Source organism: Pelecanus crispus, chromosome Z (genome assembly GCF_030463565.1).
Source record: "Pelecanus crispus isolate bPelCri1 chromosome Z, bPelCri1.pri, whole genome shotgun sequence".
NCBI classification, from domain to species: Eukaryota; Metazoa; Chordata; class Aves; order Pelecaniformes; family Pelecanidae; genus Pelecanus; species Pelecanus crispus.
This window is the reverse complement of record NC_134676.1, coordinates 54,312,369-54,332,018: the sequence shown is the minus strand read 5'-3', so window position 1 is coordinate 54,332,018 and position 19,650 is coordinate 54,312,369. Positions and strand designations below refer to the sequence as shown.

Below are 19,650 nucleotides of genomic sequence, written 5' to 3'. Positions count from 1 at the left end.
AAGAAATGCAGCATCTGGTGCTGCCTTTCCTACATATGCAGGCAAGGCAAAGAAGTTAAAGCAAATGGACCTGTTCCTGCTATTAACAGCTGCCTTACTGCCTCGTAGTGGCAGGTGCAGAGAGAGGCATGCAGGAATGAGTGCTCTAACGAGGTGGGAGCAAATATCTGTGTGGAACAGGGGTTTGCACACTGGGTCTGGAAAAAATGAGTCCCTGAAGAACTCCCGGAAGACCACCGAGCTGCTTTTCTTGTCTGTGTTAACCTTGAACCACAGGGATAGTGTCTGTATGTAGTACTTGGGAAGTTAATTTGGCAGAGACTTGTTTTTAAAGGAAACCCACTGGAATTGTAGTTCAGACTTTGACACAAGAGGGCCTTACTGGAGAGATGTCCAGGAGGACAGAGAAGCACTTTTCCAAGAAAGACTCTCAGATCTTCTTGAACAGAAAATAACACAAGTGCAAGTTTAGCAAATAAAGGCTAAACCTCCTGGCAGAGTGTTCCTTTCTCAGCTTTGCCAGCTGTCATGTCCATGCCAATACACTAGACTTCTATTTAGCAAAAGCTGTTACAGCAAAGGGTTCTTTGTTTTGCGCAGAGCTGTGGTATAATTCAACTTTACTGCAAAGGAACATAAAAAGCATTGACAAGAGGTGAGACACAGGAAAAAAAAAAACCCACCAAAACCACCCCCATGTGCAGAATAAACTTTTCCTTGAATAAACCTCTTCATCACTATTGGTACGTTCTTAACCACGCATTTTGTGCTCTCCCAAAAGCGTGCTGGGTGGCAGCCCATTGCTTTACAGACCTACATTTCCTGAGGCAGCCATGGGGGACACAATGCCAGGGTGTCCAGGTTAAGAAGTCTGCAGGCTAGGCTGATTTCTCAGAGAGCAGCGAGGTCTCTCCCCCCTGCTGAAGATCTGCACCCTGTAGGAGGGCAACTGGAATACAAAGCTAAGCAACCCAGGGGCAACACTGGGTCAGGCGAAAAACTTGCCTTTTGAAACTGTGATCACATACAGACTAGTATCCCCAAACATGAAGGCTGACTTAAGCTTGAGACCTTTACACAGTTGCTTTTGAAGACTCCAGCGATTTCCTTTTTTCTAAAGGTTCAACGAGAGCACAGTGTAGCTGTGAGAGTTTCTGTAAACGCTGCCCTTAGACAGGAAGGTGCCCAGAAGCAGAGATTCCGCTATGTGCATTTTATCCTAGATTTACAGACTCTAAAAAAGGTAAATCAGTCTGTCAGCACTGACCGGTTTTTACAGTGCTTTTGCTGCTCTGCTGTACTTTGTACTGTGGTATGATTGTCAGATAACACTCCCAACAGAGGCGTGAGGCAGTGAAAGGAGCCCTTGTTTACTCCTGAAGTAGCTCCTCTTCCCACATCTTATTTGAAATAAAATGAAGTTCACTGCTGGTGTTAGGAATCACCCTGTGAGAGCTGGGAGAGGCTCTTCTCTTTAACTACACAAACGCAGCACCTACCAATGCCAAGCAAGGCTGGACCACCATGTGCTGGTGGCTGCTCTAAAACAAACACACACACACACACACAAATGTTTTTCTTTCCACCAACCTTGCGGCAGAGACACACTAATTACAGGTAGGAGGGACACAGAAGTGCAGCAAAAAAAAGGAATTTGCCTGAGGCAAAGGAATAGCAGAAACAAGGACAGAGGTTCAACTCCCTGATTGCCAGCCAACCGTTCAGCTCACTGCACTGTGCTCTCTGTGTCCTTGTCCACCAGCACACCAATGGGATTTCAGGTGGGAGGCACTTGGGGAGGGTGTATAGTGCTGAGATACAGGGAGGTGGTGATGGAGAGAGGGGGCTGAGGAAGGCTGGGAGGGAAGAGCCTGTACCTAAAGATGTGCTGCTCCTCTTGCAAGCCGCCAAACTGGGGTGCATTGTCCCCTCTCTTCTTCCTTCCTCTCCCAACCCAAAGGAAGTCCTTGGAATCCAAGCAACCATGCAGCAAACAGAGCATGGTTCAGCTGCAGAAAGTTTGAGCTTATTCCTCCTAGGGGGTGGGGGAAAAGAAAAAGTCACATGTTATGGACAGGCAGTGTAATGCCTTGTGACATCCATGCTCAATCTTCCCCTCTGCATGGAGCCAAGTCCCATGCTGAGACTCGCATGAAACTGAAGAGGGAAACAATGAGCTGCTTCTTTCTCCTTTTCTCCAGATCACACTGATGCAAAGTGAACAAAGCACAGCAGCAAGGAGTGATAGCTGGGGAATCTTTGCTCCCTGTGGTAGACCAGGCTCACGAGAACCTTCCTGATACAGGAAACAGGCACCATCTGCTCTTCTGTTGCCATTTACTCAAGGGCTGAGGGGACTTCACAAAATCCAATGCAATGTGTTAAATAACCAATTTTAGCAGGCACTAGGTTTCCCCTATGGAGTAACAGTATGGCACTGCAGGTTTACTACAAGCACTCCAATTCTTGCTGGCAGCAGGCATCTGCTGTCTGATTAAGATTTGCAGGAGTAGGTCTCCAGTGGCCAGTTTCAACATGGATTTAACTTCACTGAGGTCAAAGGTATAACTTGAGGGAGGAACTTTCTCATCCAAGATCTTTATTTAATAGCAGTCTGCTAATTATGACTGAGTGCTGGGCTCCTGGTGAGTCCCCTGCCAGCCCTGAGACATTAACCGCTGACTTGGGGGCCATTTGCTGGGGAATGCCCTAGCAGAGATGGTGCTTTGTGCCTAAGCTGCTGTGCTGCTGCTGCTTGAATTGCTGGAATAGCTTTTGCATAGAGAGGCTGTGAGAACTGCTGCTACCAAGGGAGAGATCTTCATCTTTTGTAGTGTTTAGTCTTTTGTCTGGTGACACTTGCGGCTGCATAAGCCACAGCCAGTATTTTTTCCCTCCCTATTTTTATATTTTTCAAAGGGGTAGGCAGGGGGGTGGAAAGAGCTTCAGTTGTCTGTTTGGTGGGTGGTGGTGTTTTATTTTTCTCTTTCTGGCTGTTGGAGCAGATTCACTGCTGGACTGGGGTTATTTCTTTGCACAATTCGCTTTACACGCTGCAGATGTGGATGTTAGCTGATAAAACTGCACTTACCTACTACTTCTGGATGTGTCTTCTTGATCTGAGTTGAATCCTGTTCTCAGTGGCAACATTTTGCCCTTCAGAGTAATTCCTCCAGTGAAAATGGTGTAACCTTCCAGATTCACATTCATGAGAGTAGAATTAATCCTCTTGAAATTAAGCTGCTGTATTCCTGGGTTTCTTTATTGTCAGCTAAATGTGGAGCTATTAACCTGTGGTGAGGGAAGGTGACCAGAAACCACAGAATCCAGGCTTGCAGGTTAATGCAATTTATCTGTCCGTGATATGTACAAACAGGTGATTTATGCACACAGCCTCTAGACAATACATAGTTTATACAGTGCACCAGAGAAAGCTAAAGAATACATTGCTCAGATGTGCAACATTAGCAAAGACCTGAAGCTGCAAATAATATCATATTGAAAGACAAGCTTGGTGGGGAGGGCTGGGGAAAAGGAGGGAACAGGAGGAAGGGAATGTGGCAAAAGGAATGGAAATCAGATGCCTTGTCAGTTAACTGGCTGCATTTTAACTGGAAGGTGCTGTGGTTACAGAGAACTCGAAGGATGTGTAGGTGATGATACAAGAAAAAAAGCTGTGCTGAAACATTACAGTTACTGCAGGGTTGGACCAGGCTTCTTTTTTTCTTATGTTTCTAGCTGAAACAGGAAACCCTCACCAGTAAAGGGAAAAAGGAGAGAGGAATTTAAGGTGGAGAGATGTACAGAGGTGGATTACACCTGAAATGAAGCTCCCTATAGAGCTAACAGCGCAAGAGGAGGCACTGGGAGAGAGAAGGAGCTGTTGTTTGCTGATCTTGAATAAATGTCAGAAATACAAACACATGTTTTTGAAGTGTAAAGCAGGAGCTGGTCTCATAAAGGCATCTGTTTGCTGATAAGGCTTGTGACCACAAATGTAGTATTGTCCTTTCCAAAGGCAAGAGAAGAGAGACAAAGAAAGCATGGTGTGAAGGAGTAGGCTGCGGTTATTTTTCCACCAATAATACCGCTAACAGGACAAGATGACATGTTCACAGCGCCAGGGATGAATGCTAACCTGCTTTCCTGGAGTGCTGCACTGGGGGCTGTCTGCAGCAGGAGAAAGAGAAGGAGCAGAACTTCTGCTGGTATTTGTAGCTGAGATGTGAACAGGCATCCAGCAAACCCAGACCCACATGCCAGGATTACAGTGCAGAAACTGAAAGGCCTGGCAAAATACAATCCACCCAACCCATTAGATGAAACAAGAAAGCCCAAATAACTTTCCCTATGTTATAAAAAATAACTGCCTTGGTACATGGATAAATATTTCTTCTAAAAAACCCAAACAAACAAACACCAAAAACAGAAGAGAGAGAGAAAGAAGCAGGTGGCACTCTGAATTTCACATAGATCCAAGCAGCTGCTTGGAAGAATAAAACTGTAAAGGCAAAAACTTTGCCTTGGGGAGTGAATGTGCTGCAGTACAGAGGAGCACTGGAAGACAGCATTTAAAATCCATATTACCGTTGTGGCAGTGTTCTTGCCAAACATGCTAGCTGTTTCAGGTAGGTGCAAAGTACCAAGTAGATTTGTTCCGATAGCACAAACCAAAAGTAATACATGCAGTAGGAGAATAATAATAATAAAAAAAAAGATACAATCCCCATTCAAATCAAGCAGTGGGTCTCAATGTAAGTCTACAAAAAATATGAAAAACTATCAGCAACCTGAAATATGAGGGTTTGTTTTTTAAATAAGCCACTTGTGAAGCAAAGACATTTTGATGAGACAATTTTCTCATCACCTAAAGGCAGAGTAGACAGCTGGCCCTGACAGTAATTTCAGACTTCTACCGAAATAGAAATGTGTTAGCTCTGTAAAGGCTACGGCCAAGAGGAGCCTGCAAGGTATGGGTGGCATGAGCGTAGCCATATATAGTATACATGGGCGCATCTGTATTAGCTGTACCTCTGACCGAGGTCTCTGAACATGGCTCTGACATAATTTATGACGGTGTAACTGTGTTTCCCTTGTGATTTGTAATCAGTGCTGGACTGGGATTTGGAGCTGGGAGGGAACTTCACTGTCTGCCATGCACGTCTTGTCTCCCTGCCAGGGCACCCCAATTAACCTCTGAGTCACAGTGGGATTTCTTTATTCACCCCAACTATTACCACCTACTTAGGTGAACCCTGAGTGTCTTGCATGGTATGAGGCTGCTTCACATGGACACGGGATCACAGCTGAGCTGTCACCCCAAAGTTTGCTCTTTCTGGGGGTGAAGGGTGCTATCTCCTCTGCTCCCCAGTCTCCTGTGGGACTGGTGAAAGGATGGGTTAGCCAATGAATATAAAAAGCTGAGGTTTTCACATGCATGAGAGGGTAAGTGGAAACATTTGTCCTTTAGTCTCTTGGCTGTGGATAGTTTTTCCCTGCTCCAACCGTCTGTGTGTCATTGGCATAAAAAGCAACTTAAGAAATGAAGAAGTGAGTGTCTCCTGCATGGCTGTAGGAGAGAAGGGAAGAATCTTTCCAGTGGCAGTGGGAGAAGGGTTAGGGCAACCCCAAGAGCTTTTGACCACCCTTCTGGTAAATGGCATTTAAAATTACTGTGCACCCCTTGCACAGCACTCTTCTGTTGCCAGGTCTGCTCTGGGCAGTGGGTTCCCTTTGCTGCCCAGCTCTGTGAGGCAGGGTGAACAGGTAACACCTACGCAGACATTTTGGCTGGGATGCCTGCACAGTTTGTAGGAATCACACTTTCCCTCTGCAGCCTGCAGTCATGGCACTTGTGGCTTAGTCTTGGCAGCTCTCAGAGGCTAAAGCAGAAGCCTGAATGGATCAGACTAAAGAGTCTCTGCCACCAGCAAGTGAGCAGTCAGTGTGGGCTGGGCAGCGAACCAGACTGTCGCTTCCCTGGAGAAGTCTCCTGAAATAACCATAATCATGCAGGTCTGCAGTGTTGGCTGTCTGCTCACTGAAGACCCATGATGGAGGTCCACCTGGCTTAGCTCCAGCCATGAGTCACCAAGCTTGGGCCAGCTGGGAGCAGCCCCCAAGGTGGGAACTGGGGCTGGGAAAGCATGGATGTGTTCTGCCTTGGGCCTGCCTACCTTCCCCCGTAAAAGGTGCCTGGGTGTCCCTTGCAAAGCCTGGTGGGATGACTAATGCATTGGCTGTTGGGAATTCTGCTGCAGGGGAACTCTCAGGAGCCTGGAGAAGCTGGGCTCATAGCAGTACCAAACGGTTGTATGAAGAAATTAAACTCCATTTACTCCTTTGTGAAGTCCTTACTGGACTCTGGCATCTGGTTACAGCTGCAATGCTTATGATCATGGCTGTGAATGGGGACCTGACTTCAGGGATCTGTGCAGGACATGCAGGACAAGGGCATCAGCCACAGAGGGCAAAAATTAGAAATGCCTAGCACCAGCACTGTGTGCTCGCTGCTGGGCCAGAGGTTACAGTGCCCCCAGAGCAGCAGTGTGCGTGAAAGCCAGGGGTATCTAGCATTCACTCACCATCTTCTTTGGTTTGCAGCAGCTTGAGAATGACAAGGAAGATCTTCACCAACACCAGGGAGCGATGGAGGCAGCAAAATGTGAACAGCGCCTTTGCCAAGCTGAGGAAACTCATTCCCACCCACCCACCAGACAAAAAACTGAGCAAGAACGAGACACTCCGGTTAGCTATGAGGTATATCAACTTCCTTGTCAAGGTCCTGGGAGAGCCAGGCCTGCAGCAGACGGCAGTGGCAGCACGGGGCAGCATCCTGGGGTTCTTCCAGCAAGCCCCACGTTTGCAAAGCATGGAGGAGCTGACACTGATTGAAAACTGTGGTGTCTCCTCTCCTGGTATGAGCAGCAATATAGTAGAGTGTTGGTCAGAGACATCATCTCCCTAGCAGACAATGAGATGTGCAGTCTTGGTGTTAGTCTGATAGTCCCCCTCTTTTTGCAGAATCCGTGGGTTGCTCCTCTATGTATTGTGTTTATTTATTTATATTTATTACTGTTTCATTTGGTATACATTTTTATTTAATAGCAAAGGAAATCCTTGGTCAGCCAACAACCTGGAGAACCAGACAGAGAATTTGCAGCCACTGGGAACTTGGAAGGACTCACTGCTGTCACAGCAGAGTCCAAGCCAGAAGGGCCTTTTGCCTTGATCTCCTCCATAAGTCAGGCTATAGAAATTCATCCAGTGTTTCTGGCAGGGAAAGAGATTATTCTCCCATGCTATTTCAAGGAAACACTACTGAGCTCAAGAATGATCACTGCACCACAAAATTTATCCCAGACAGACATCTGGCCTTTGTAGTGAAAGTTTTTGGGAGATGTGATATTTGCCACAGTCCTGCACCAGTGGTTCCAGGAGCTAATTGCACTCACTCTTGAGCCTGTGAATCTTATTTCCAGCTTGATTCTTTTTTTGAAAGTACAAGTCCTAGCCCTTGAATCTTGCTACATCTTTCTCCATCAGACTGGAGGGATCCCTAGTGTCAGAGCAAAACGCTATTAAACAAAATAAAACATTAGGTTAAAGCAAAAATGCCGACTTAAAATAAAAGATGACATAGTCATAGATGAGTTTCAGTGGGTTCAATAGGCAGAGTAAACCTCCCCCACAGCAGTGACAGTGTGGATGTGAAGGAAGCTGTTCAGCTACACTCCAGCTGCCTTAGAAGCCCATCAAACAGGTTGGTGGCTAAATGTCTTTGTTCTTCAACAGCTGTAGCAATGGGGGAGGTCCTGTTTTGGGAGGGAGGTCCCAGGAGAAAGGCCTCAAAGATGCAGTGTGAAAACCTTCATGGAAATGCCAGGGAGCAGTGCCCCTTTCCGTGCCAGGGTGCAGAAGCAGCTGGAGCATGTCTGGGCCTGGCAGAAGGTGTTGAACACGCATCACTGGTGCACTACAGTGTCCCTTCGGCACAGGGCTGTGTGCCACTGGTCTTGGGCATCGAGTTCCTGAACCAGCCCTTGGCAGGAGGCAGAACCGAGCTGCACACATCCTTGCTGTCACTTGTAAGACCCTGGTGCTGTGATGCCGGGCTGTGTGAAGCTGGACTCTTCTCTGCCCCAGGTGGGGTACCAAGACCATGGGCAAGACTAGGGGCGTGCTGCCTGTGTACCCAGCTGGCTGTCTTTAAACTCCCCGCTTTCGCCTGCTGTAGTTGAGGTTCCTCCATCTGCACACCATCCCAAATGGGCTGATAGAGCAAGGACAAAGAAATTGGTGCAAAAGTCTTCCACTTGATTCAGTGGGTAAGTTCCCTGTAGGGAACACCAACCACCATGCGGTAGGTGTTTAGATGATAAGCAGGATGAAAAGAGGTTTCATGAATGTGACCATTGTGAGTTGTTGCCCACAAATCAATTTAATTTCCTGATTGAGTTACAACCTGTGCCAGCAAAGGTGTGGACTGCTCATGCAAGTTACAAAGCTGCCTAGAGCAACAGGAAAAGTGACACCAGGTTTAAGCATAGATCAGATCCTGCTCCCATGGACACAGGTCCTTTTCATTTCCATGTGGACCAAGGTACATGTCAATGCTTAGAAAAGACATGTACTCACCACTGGTGAAGAAATGGAGCTCCCACGTGCCAAGGCATGTCCCTGGTCTGTTTATTCATGAGACAATGAGCTGCCTTCAGGAAGCAGAGATAGGGTTTATGCGTGTAACATGTACAGCCCTTCTGCATGAGAGGATTTGGCACCCAAAGCTGAGCTGCCTTTTAAAGCCTCAGCAACCACCAGGAGGACCAAGAAGCCAGGTCTGGCTCCTGCTAAGTGTGTATTCGGCCGTCCTGTGCATTGACAAAGACCAAGGTCTGACAGGAACACACCTCACCAGATCCAGGGCTGGTTCTGTAAGGTACAAGTGTGCCAGTGGACAGATCTTGACAAAAAAAAAAAAAAAAAAAAAGCTTAAAGTGTTCATGGTGATTTCATTTTGTTTCTGAACACTGTTAATCTTCAGTTTGCTTATTGCTGCATTTCTGAGCTATCAGGGCTGAGGACTGCACTGGAGAGCAGCTGAGTGGAAATGCATTAAGAGTCTTCTGCATGGTTTGTGAAATCAGTACTACTTTCTCCCTGCCTCTGCCCACTTTAATGTTACTGACGGAGTCACAGCCTCTTCTGCACAGTGCCTCAAAGTTAATGAGCCAAGTCCTCCTCCTAAGTTTCTATTGACTTGCTGGGAGTTACAGCAGGATGAATTAGTCCAAGTAAATCAGAGCACTTATTGGTGAGGTGTGGTGGTGCTATTTGGTCTATCAGCCACTTGCTATCCTAGGAAATATATATTACCAAGGCAAGCCAAAACACCTTGTGAGCAGAGTTATTGTCCAGGGAAGGGGACAGAAAACGGGCAATTTTGTAACATAACATGCTTGTTATATTTTCTATCCAAAAAAGCTTTCCTTCTTGTTATTTCTTTGGTTCATATCAGTGCTTTCTTTGTTCTCCTTTCCATTTAGGGGATCCCTACTCTCATGTTCAGCATGTATTTCACTAGACCTACCTACCAAAGATATTTTTTTTGTCAGGTTTCTTTGTGTTTTGTATGATCATGAACAAATACAGTGTAACTGATCACATTTTGTGCTATCTGAAGTTATTTAACATCTAATATATTCCAAATAAATTATTTAAGAAACTAATCTTTGCCTTTTTAAACTTCTCTAAAATTTCATTTTACATTTGCATACCACATTGTAGAGGATACCAAAAACATTCCAATGTAATATTCAGTAGAGGATTGTTCTACTGTTCAGCACTTACGCAAGAGTCTTGATGTTAGAAACAAAGTTATCAGATGATGAAGAATGACAGGAATTCTGTGTTTGTTATGATTTCTTACACTTTTTTGGTTGAGTTGTACTTCAATCTACATGCTCAGATTTTGACAAGCTCTTGAAAAAGACAGATAAATAAAATTTCATTGTGCAACACTGTTGTGTTTGTCTTCCAAATATTCACAATTCAAAAGATTTTAACCAACTCCATTTTAAAAAGTAGAAGTCACCCTAAAGAATGAATTTGGACTCTGATTTGAGCCTATTGCTATCTGGAGATGTTCAGATAGGCACAACCTACAGACTTGGACTGGACTCCAGGTTCAGATCTAAAAACTCATCCAAAGTTGAGGGGAGCTTAGGATGTAAAGCTGCTCTTTCTGGCTAACACCTGGTGGGAACAACCTAATCCCCTATTGAATATGAGGCTGGGAGAGGGAGAGGAAGCACTAGGGTGACAGATGCAGAAGTTGTGAGGAAAAGATGGGAAATCACTGGGACGCAGGTCCAGTTTCAGTTTCATACTTAACTGGATGTCTCACAGCCCTGACACTGCTCTATGATATACCAAGAGAAGGATTTCTGCACAGTATGTGCCTGAGAAAGATACTGTCTCAAGATATTATATATAAAAGTCATGAAATCAGTAAACATGAGGTTCAAAATACATATTTATACTAAGCAAGGCAATGCCACCTTAGAGAGGACCCTCTCCTTACTGCACGTAATGCCAAATTAGTATGCTTAGGATCATGTGGCAATGCCTCCTCTGGAAGTGGGCATGGTATAGCCATGTTAACAGGGTGCTGTGAGATAATGGGACCTGTGGCATGGAGATATACCAAGTCATTTGGAGCTGGCTGAAAATATCTCACATATGTTGCAGCAGTGGCAAAACCTTAGTATAAATGACAAAAATGTCCCCGGTCTTAAGGACCCTATTGAACCTCCTACTTGTAACTAGCAGTGCTAAAGAGAGTTGTGTGAATAGCACTTTTTTTTCCTTTTATAATTTTTTTGGTGAGGATATGGCTGCCAATATTGCAAGGAAGACCAGCTAAGGTGGTATCTTCTAGAATCACCTTTGGTATCTCTTGATACAAAAAGGCATGATGCAAAGTTAAAAGAGTCATGGTTCCCTCCAACCCACGGTATTCCTAACCTGCACAGAGGGTGTGAGGTGTCCTCCCATGCCTTTGTTATGCAGAAATCCCAGTGAGACATTCCTTTACTTGGAATTTCCAACAGGATCAACTGAAGAATACAGCTCCACATTTCAGGTCAAATGAGGATTACTTTCTTCAGAGGCTGGGTGCTAGGATACAAATGTCACTCTTCAGCTATCACAGAACCTAAGAGAACTGATACCAGGAGAGGTTACTGTCCTTAAAAGTAACCCACACATCACCAGGAACAAGCCTGCTGTGCAAACTGCTGTTCATCATGTCCTTTCTCAGTATCTCTTTTGTGGCTATGGAGTGTAATTGAAGTTGAGTATTTTGGTTGGGTAAGGAAAGAAATATGTTGCAACTGTGTCTTGCAAGGATGCTGTAGTCTTGTGCATGAATCCTAGTGATCCTAGTGCCTGTGGTTAGAGGAGGGGCAGGTTTGCAATCAGGGTTTTGGCCTGAGATTCAGTGAATTCAAATCCTGGCTGATGTGAACACACTGCACCTGGCACTGGACATTGCACAGCGAAATCCTAACTCTGCATGGTGCCTTGTTTTTTCTGTAGTGTTGCCCATGCTGAGGAAGACTTTGTGGTGAGGCATGTGGTCAGCAGCCTTGCTAGTTGTACTGAGTCTAAATCAGGGAGATGGAGGGTAGAATGAGCATAGCAGAGACAGACTCACATGTTTCCTGAACCAGCCAAATTAAATGGCAGAACAGAGTTGTTTTAGGACACCAAGATCCATCCTAGCATCTTGCTCTAGCAAGAAGTGAAAGCCGCAGGATGGATGTGTTTCAGAGACATACAATTCACAATTCATGAACCATTTAGTAATTTATCTTCCAGTATCTAACTGGCTCCCACAAATTTCTTTGCTGCTAGGGAATGATATGCAGTGACCATGGCTAAAGTAGTGTGAGCAAGGCAAATCTGACTTTTGTTCTTTGAAGGCTGGGTGATGAAAAGAGGTGGAGAGAATGGGCAACTTAACTACTGACCTGTGGGGCAGGGGTCACTTGGGAGCCAGTTTTAAATCTAAAGGTCATTGACAAAGTGACAGAGTCTAAATCCATCACTTTTCAGCGGTGTAATTGTATTTTTAATACAGCAGGTGCTGAGAGAATCAGAGGGGAGAAGGTGGGTGGAGGAAGCAGCTCAAACAAGTATCTGGGTTACAGAACATAGAGATTGCCCTGTATCTGGTTGATACATGTATCTGGTTGAATTTATTCATTATTGTTCTGTCCGTAAGCCACGGGTACCATTTTCTTTGCACTCTGAGTTGGTCCAGCTCTTCTCTATAAGAAAAAGAGTAAGTCTCATCCCATAGTATTCTCCACACTCCCCCTCCATGTGTGCAAACAAATGCACATCCCATCCCTCCATCGTTTGTTTCCCTGCCACAGATTGTAACCCCAACAGTGCATAACTGAGGACCCTGTAATAAGCGTCTTTTGGGAGCAGCTTTTGGAAAAGGGACTCCTCAGGCACTGAGAGCCAAAAAGAGGCAAAGAGCAACCAACCTTTCTGTGGGTACACCTCCCCTGCTGAGCATCAGTGCAACAAAATAGCACAGAACTGGCTCAGGATGAAGGGTGGAAAGAGGACAGTGAGACTCCTGTGGATCTCAGCATGGACTGCACTGGCCTCAAGACGAAGTTTCCAACTTTTATGCTGACAAGCAATGCAGACAGATATTCACAAACACAGGGCAGGAGAGGTTTGCCATGCACACACCTTTCTGTCCCATTACAGCTGGCCGAGGGCACAGTAAATAACACTGAATATCTCAGACCTGGGGAGATCCCTCACTCGCTTTGAAATTCCCTACTCTACAGTTTGAAAGGCAGACTCTTTGTTAGGTAGCCTAAAACCTTAATGGAAAGCTAAAGGATGACAGTCCATAGTCAGCAAGTCTCCAGGGAGTCGTTCTGCCTCCAACCCTGGGTGTACACAATGTTTAGCATTGTTTTTTCTCTTGGTGACTGTATTTGGCAAACCCTGGTAGACAGCAGTGCTCAGTCCTGGAGTCCTGGAGAAAGGCAAAGAGCAGCCAATATTAAATCTTCAAATCACATAAGAATTACTGTGCTCTGATACATAGATGTACAACCAACTAAAAATAACCTATAGATTCCCCCCACTCAAGACTACACAGTATTAAATTCAAGCTTTAAAAAGCTTTATACTTACTGGAAAGACCTGAAGACTCTCAAGAGCAAACCACAATGCCTAAAAGCAGCTTGAATGGAGGCTATTAGACCTAGCTAACCACAGAAGCTCAGGCCAGCTGACTGTGACCTGAAGTGTTTTACTGCCTGTAGGTTAAAAGGCGTTTCAGAAGGAAGTATCTGGCCCTGCTAAGAGGCTCTGCAGGGACTGAAGGGCAGAAAATCTCTATGGGACTGAAGGGCAAAAAGGCAGTTGCTAGTTGAGAGTTCCCGACAGAGTGAGTGAGCCCGGCAGGTTGGACTTGCCAAAAGTGCTAGGTGCTGGCACAGCCAGCTTGGGTGGGAAATGTTCCCACCACTTGAATGGGAACTGAAATAACTCAATGCTGAAGGGAGCTTCCCACTCTGGCTCTTCCTCCTGAGCTATGCTGCAAATGTTTTCCCAAAATTTTCAGGTAGAGAAGAGCAGCCAGCTGCTGTCTAGTGAACATGTCCAGCCACTGTGTTTGGCACAGGACAGCTCAGTCTCAAAGGCCACATTTCTGCATAGACATGTGGAATGCAAATGGGTGTTCCCCAGCTCTCAGATTTGGAAGCAAGGGGAGAAATTCATGGCAGGTAACTTCAATACCATAATTTTACCTGCTGATTTTGAACTGAATAGCTGAGCAGATTAGAAAACATATATACTGTCCTGGTTTCAGCTGGGATATAGTTAGTTTTCTTCCTAGTAGCTGACATAGTGTTGTGTTTTGGATTTAGTATGAGAATAATGCTGATAACACACTGATGTTTTAGTTGTTGCTAAGTAGTGCTTATACTAGTCAAGGATGTATTCAGCTTCCCGTGACGTGCTAGGTGCACAAGAAGCTGGGAGGGGGCACAGCCAAGACAGCTCATCCAAACTGACCAAAGGGGTATTCCATACCATATGACGTCATGCCAAGTATATAAATGGGGGGAGTTGGCCAGATGAGCAATTGCATTGTGCATCACTCATTTTGTATATTCTTTTATTATTATTTTTTTTCCCTTCCTTTTCTGTCCTATTAAACTGTCTATATCTTATCCCATGAACTGTACTTTTTTTTGCCGATTCTCTCTCCCATCCCACTGGGGAGGGGGAGAGTGAGCAAATGGCTATATGGCATTTAGCTGCTGACCGGATTAAACCACAACATATATATATATCTCTGTCTGATATATATGATATATATGTCTGACATATATATATATATATATGTCTGTCTGTCCTTCTATCTATCTGTCTATCTTACCCTTATCATCTCCTTGAAGTCCATGTTGAAGTCCGCGTTGTTCACTTAAGGTCACATGCAAAGGGAAAACCACAAATTTTGCCTTTAAAATCAATATTATTCTTCTTTCAGACTAAGGAAAAAGAAAAATTACAAGAATAAAAACAAGACAAATTGTCAGTGAAAGTGGGAGAAAGTATGTAGGATGGTTCTTCCATGTCTGACATACCTGGATGGACACTACTCTTGTAGGAGAGTAGACTTCTTCTGTATTACTTCTCTACATATCATCTACAGAAAACAGAACACCACCAGTTTGTTTCTGTTACAGCTAACAAGTCAAACTGCCAGCTAGGTAATTCTGAAAGCCCTGATATAGGATATGGCTCCTATTAATTTCAAATGTTTCCCAAGAGTATAGCTGCTGAATCAATACAGACAAACATTGATTATATGGTTTAGATTATCTAAATATGTTTTATATTTCCCTTAACAATATAGTTGTAAGTTAATTGCTTATTTCTAAAGACAAAGCAATGAAAATGCTGTTAAAATAATAATAATAAAAAGTTTCTTTGCTTTTTATCACAACTGCATCGGTTAAATACTTCCAGCAGTTCTCTGCCATGTGCTGTTAAGGAAAAACAAACCAAAGACAGTATTTCTTCTTGAAAACTGCAGATTCAAGTTAGCCTCAAAGCTTGACTTATCCTGACATTTATGTTTGCTTTTATCCTGTCTCTGTGAAGCACTGAAAAAGTCTAGGGCTGAGGCTGTCAGTAAGACTCTTGATCTTGAGGGCTCAACTTGAAACACTTTTGGGTTGTCATGACTGCTTTTTGGGGTGCTTTTCTTGTAATCTCTGTCCATGCGTGCTTTTAAGATACCTCAGAAAGATGAGGGTGACTGGTCAGGGAATTCAGCTGGAAGAGCTGGCAGTGTGGAAGCAGCCTTGGAAGGTGTCTGAAGATTTTTTTAAAAACAGGCACCTTCAAGTCATTTCATCTTGTGCTCCTGAATACATAAGCATATAAAGCCCCTAGCTGCTTTTAAAACCTGTGGCTATGGATTTGAGTCTTGAGTCCTCTGGGAGGGTTCTTCTCCCAGCAAGGGCAGAAAGGATAAAATTAGGGCAGGCACTAAGGCAATCAAGCAGACTGTTTACTACTCTTAGGGATGCAAGCCCACCACAGAAAATGCCCAGGAAAAAAAAAAAAAACCAACCCACTGCCCCCTGCCCCTAGCCAGTTTGCTTTTTTCCTACCATGTTGCTTATCAGTCTCCTGCAGAGACTCTAAAATGCTTATCTTGATAGGCCAGATTACCAAGCTGATCTCCTCTCCATGGTGAATATGAATCAATGCTTTCCACTGTCAGCAAACCATACATTCCCAGCAAACCATATATTCCCAGTGCAGATAATTCAATTAATAGAATCTCTCCTCTCCTTTCCTCTCCTGTCCATCCCAGCTCTCCTGTCATCCTTTCTCTGCCTCCTTACCCTCCCCCCAATTAATTCCTATGCTTTAATACCATCTAAGAGTCCTTAGTGAGAAGAGGATCTGCTTGCTATGCAGGTGCAAGTTTTCAGCACCACAGCACAACAGCAATACCACCCCCTTCTGCCCTCCTCAGGGCTTCTCTTTGTGAACCACTTTTTCTTTTTCTTCCTTTTCAGCTCCATGCTGAACAACCCCACGCAGCTAATCTGATTATGCTAATTTGTACTTCATGAACCCAAAGACTGTAAGGGGATCTGCGGAGGGTGAGCTGGGCTGGGGATGAGGGTGGTGAGGACAGGAGAGAGGGTATGGGGTAGGGGTGGGGGGGGAGGGAGGCACAGACAATGGGTTCAAGACAGTTAACAAAAAAAGCCGTCTGTATTGCCAAACAAAGCACACTCCGGGTAACCCCTTGCTGCTCTTGACAATTTAGAGTGTCCCAAACTGGCCTGCGCTACTGAGCAGAAAAGGGAGCATGGAGAATACACAATGAAGGGGCACAATGATAAGTCTGTTTCCTGTTCAACGTTGTTTTTCTTTCTCCTTAACTAATCCTTCCCAGAATCTAGTATTTGAAGTATGGTGCACAAATTGTTCGTTGGATGGTAGCTATGGCACTAGACAGCTTCTGAGCACATATAACCTCATCTGTCCTACTAGACTGACACTGCACTTGAAATTTACTGAATAACAGGCAGTGATTTTGCAGACACACACTCACAACGCTAAATATGGATGCCCCCTCTGCAGGAGCTGACAGTGTCCCCAACCTGGTTTTACCAACATTACCTTTTCTACAGCTGGAATTGGTCAGGAAACAGTCCTGAGAGGAAACATATAAAGGGTATGGAAAAATTATTTTCCAGATTAAAGAAACCCTATGGTAGAGTTTTGGCAAGCACAGAACTGTTTGCATTGGCAGGGACCTCCTGGGATCATGTGGTCCACCCCTTGTGCTCAAGCCATGTCACCTAGAGCTGGCTGCCCAGGACTGTGCGCAGTCAAATTTTTAATATTTCCACAGACAGAGAGTCCACAACCTCTCTGGGAAATCCATTCCCATGTTTGACCACCCTCATATTAAAAAAGTTTTTTCTTGTGTTCAGATGGATTTTCCTGGTTTTTAATTTGTGTCCATTACCTCTTGTCTGGTCAATGGGCACCACTGAGAAGAGTCTGGCTTCCCTCCCAGCACATATTGGTACACATTGAGAAGCTTCCCTTCAACCATCTCTTCTCCAGGCTGAACAGTCCCATCTCTCTCAGCCTCTCCTTCTATGAAAGATGTTCCAGTCCCTTAATCATCCTTGTGGCCCTCCTCTGGACTTACTCTTGTACTGGGAAACCCAAAACTGGACACAGCACTCCAGATGTGGCCTCACCAGTGCAGAAGAGAGGGGACAGATTACCTCCCTTGATCTGCTTGCAGGACCCTGATTGTTCTTCAGGATACTGCCATCAGTGCAGGGTCAAGACTGAGTGTTGGTCTGAGCTGGTTCCAAGCATGGTGTGAGCAAGCACAACTCTACCACTGCCTCTGCTGAGTATATTTGTCACAAACCAGAAGTATATTTTGTCTTTCAAACTGAAAATCGTTGGAGGGAGGCACCTTGTTTCCACACATGATAAAAGCACTGTCTACGCATACATGCCTGCAGTGATGACAAGAGAGACAAGAGGGCATTACAACGCTTCCAGAAAGAGATGGGCCTGAACTTGCTGACTAAAACTCTGATGAACATTGTTTACTAGACAAAGGCATATGGGGGAATATTAACTGTTTCTTTAATGTCTGTTTTTTGTTCTGTGTACCTTTCAGGTAGAAATTCAGAAAGTTAGTTTCTGAGAGACAATTCCTGCCTCTGGTGAAGACAAATCATTTGCTATTGAGAGGGAAAAGGGGAGATGGAGGAAGACATTTGTTCTGCACTCCACCTTAAAGAGGATGGCTCCCCTTTCTCATGCAGAGCAGACTGTTTGTTCAGTCCTGCAGCCCTAAGCAGAATATTTCAGGCCACCATTTTATGAAAGCAAATGGAGGATGAAAAATGACTGTCTTAAAGCTGTTGTCTCAGGTCCAGTCTCAGGTTCTGCTGCATTTGCATTATATTTTAGAGAGGGGATCACATGTAGTTTATTTGATAGGGTAGAAAATATGCAGTATCTTGCCAGCATTGCTCTTCTATATCCGAGATCTCATTTGCTGAATGTGTAGTGCATTACAATGTATATATCAGTATTTAACAAAACTAGCTCTAAATAACACTGTGAATGGAGCAACTAAGCAAAGGAGCAGAAAAAACATCAGAAACATAAGACTAACAGGTTAAATTCAAATACAAAGAGTATGCTTTTTGAAATTCCCACATGCTGATTGGATCCTCTGTTTTCATAATCTGCATGGGAATGTCCCTTGCTTTTCTTCTTTTCCCTGGAAAGCAGGGAAGCTTACCAGATGTGAGCCAAATTAAACAGCATTTTTATGAACTGTGTTATATTATACATACATATCTCTGATTAAACAAACAGCTTGAAATCTGAGACAATCAGTAATCCCAGATCCTATGCTGCCTGAAGGCCAGATTCTTGAAGGTATTGCAACACCTAAAATCCACTGATATCTAATGAACTTTAAAGACCTGGACTTTTGCCCTACTGATGCCTCTAACAGAGAAAATTTAGTGCATGCAGCAGGACTTACTGCACAGGAGTAGTTTGAGGCACGGTGATTTGTACTGTATGAGATCTTACTGTATCCTTTTCTTCCCTTCTACAGCAGGTCTTGGGTGAGATCAGACCAGTGAGGATTTGACAAAGGAGCCTTGTGTTGATTCCTAGGTGAAGCCTGGGACTGGGGACTGGAGCAACTTGTAGCCAAGGCTGCTGGCTCCATCCAGGAGCTCCCTAGCATATACCTGTAGGTTATGTCCACACAATTAGGTAAAGCATGTGCTTCATGCTCTTGAGTTACATACTCCATGCATTTTGTATCTTTATTGCAGCAGTAAACTCAGCCATGACTGCATGTAGAGCTGAATTCAGCTGCTAGAGGTATCCTGTACAAAAGTTACGATCTTGGCTGCAGGTATGTAGCCCTTCTAGAAGTGGTCACTAGACTCCTGAGTGCTCAGTTCTTTTCAGCTCTGCTTAGGTTTCAGTGTTGGGTTAAGCCTCTTCTTAGCACATCTTGTTCTTTAATAGTATACTTTTTGAACAGAGCTGATTTTCTTACTTACCTTTTTATCTCCCTACTGCATCATTAGATGTATCACTAGATGCTTAGTTCACAGGTCCCAGCACTCTGTTGATCCAATCAAGGTTCCAAGATGTCTTTTCTTACAGTCGTGACTCGCCTGCAGCAGACACAGGGGCTGAGGCAATGGCACGGAGGAGTGCTGCAGCGTCACTCTCCTGTAATGTTCCCTGGTTGAACTTTTAGCTGTTATATTGACAGCAGTACAACAATTTGTGTTATTGTATGGCCAAGGCCAATTCTATGAGGTTCAACAAGGCCAAGTGCCGGGTCCTGTACTTCAGTCACAACAACCCCATGCAACGCTACAGGCTTGGGGAAGAGTGGCTGGAAAGCTGCCTGGCCGAAAAGGACCTGGGGGTGTTGGTAGACAGCCGGCTGAACATGAGCCAGCAGTGTGCCCAGGTGTCCAAGAAGGCCAACAGCATCCTGGC

General features: G+C 44.7%; 1 protein-coding gene across 1 annotated transcript; it reads left to right on the top strand.

Moving 5' to 3' along the window:
* Positions 1-6,613: 6,613 nt before the first annotated feature.
* Positions 6,614-6,967, top strand: TAL2 (TAL bHLH transcription factor 2). The gene has a single exon (XM_009480291.2). The coding sequence runs from the start codon at positions 6,614-6,616 to the stop codon at positions 6,965-6,967; it is 354 nt and encodes a 117-aa protein (XP_009478566.1).
* The last annotated feature ends 12,683 nt before the right edge of the window (positions 6,968-19,650 follow it).

Excerpts from the sequence above, each read along its gene's own strand:
- TAL2 (XM_009480291.2), top strand. The coding sequence starts at position 6,614 with ATGACAAGGAAGATCTTCACCAACACCAGGGAGCGATGGAGGCAGCAA.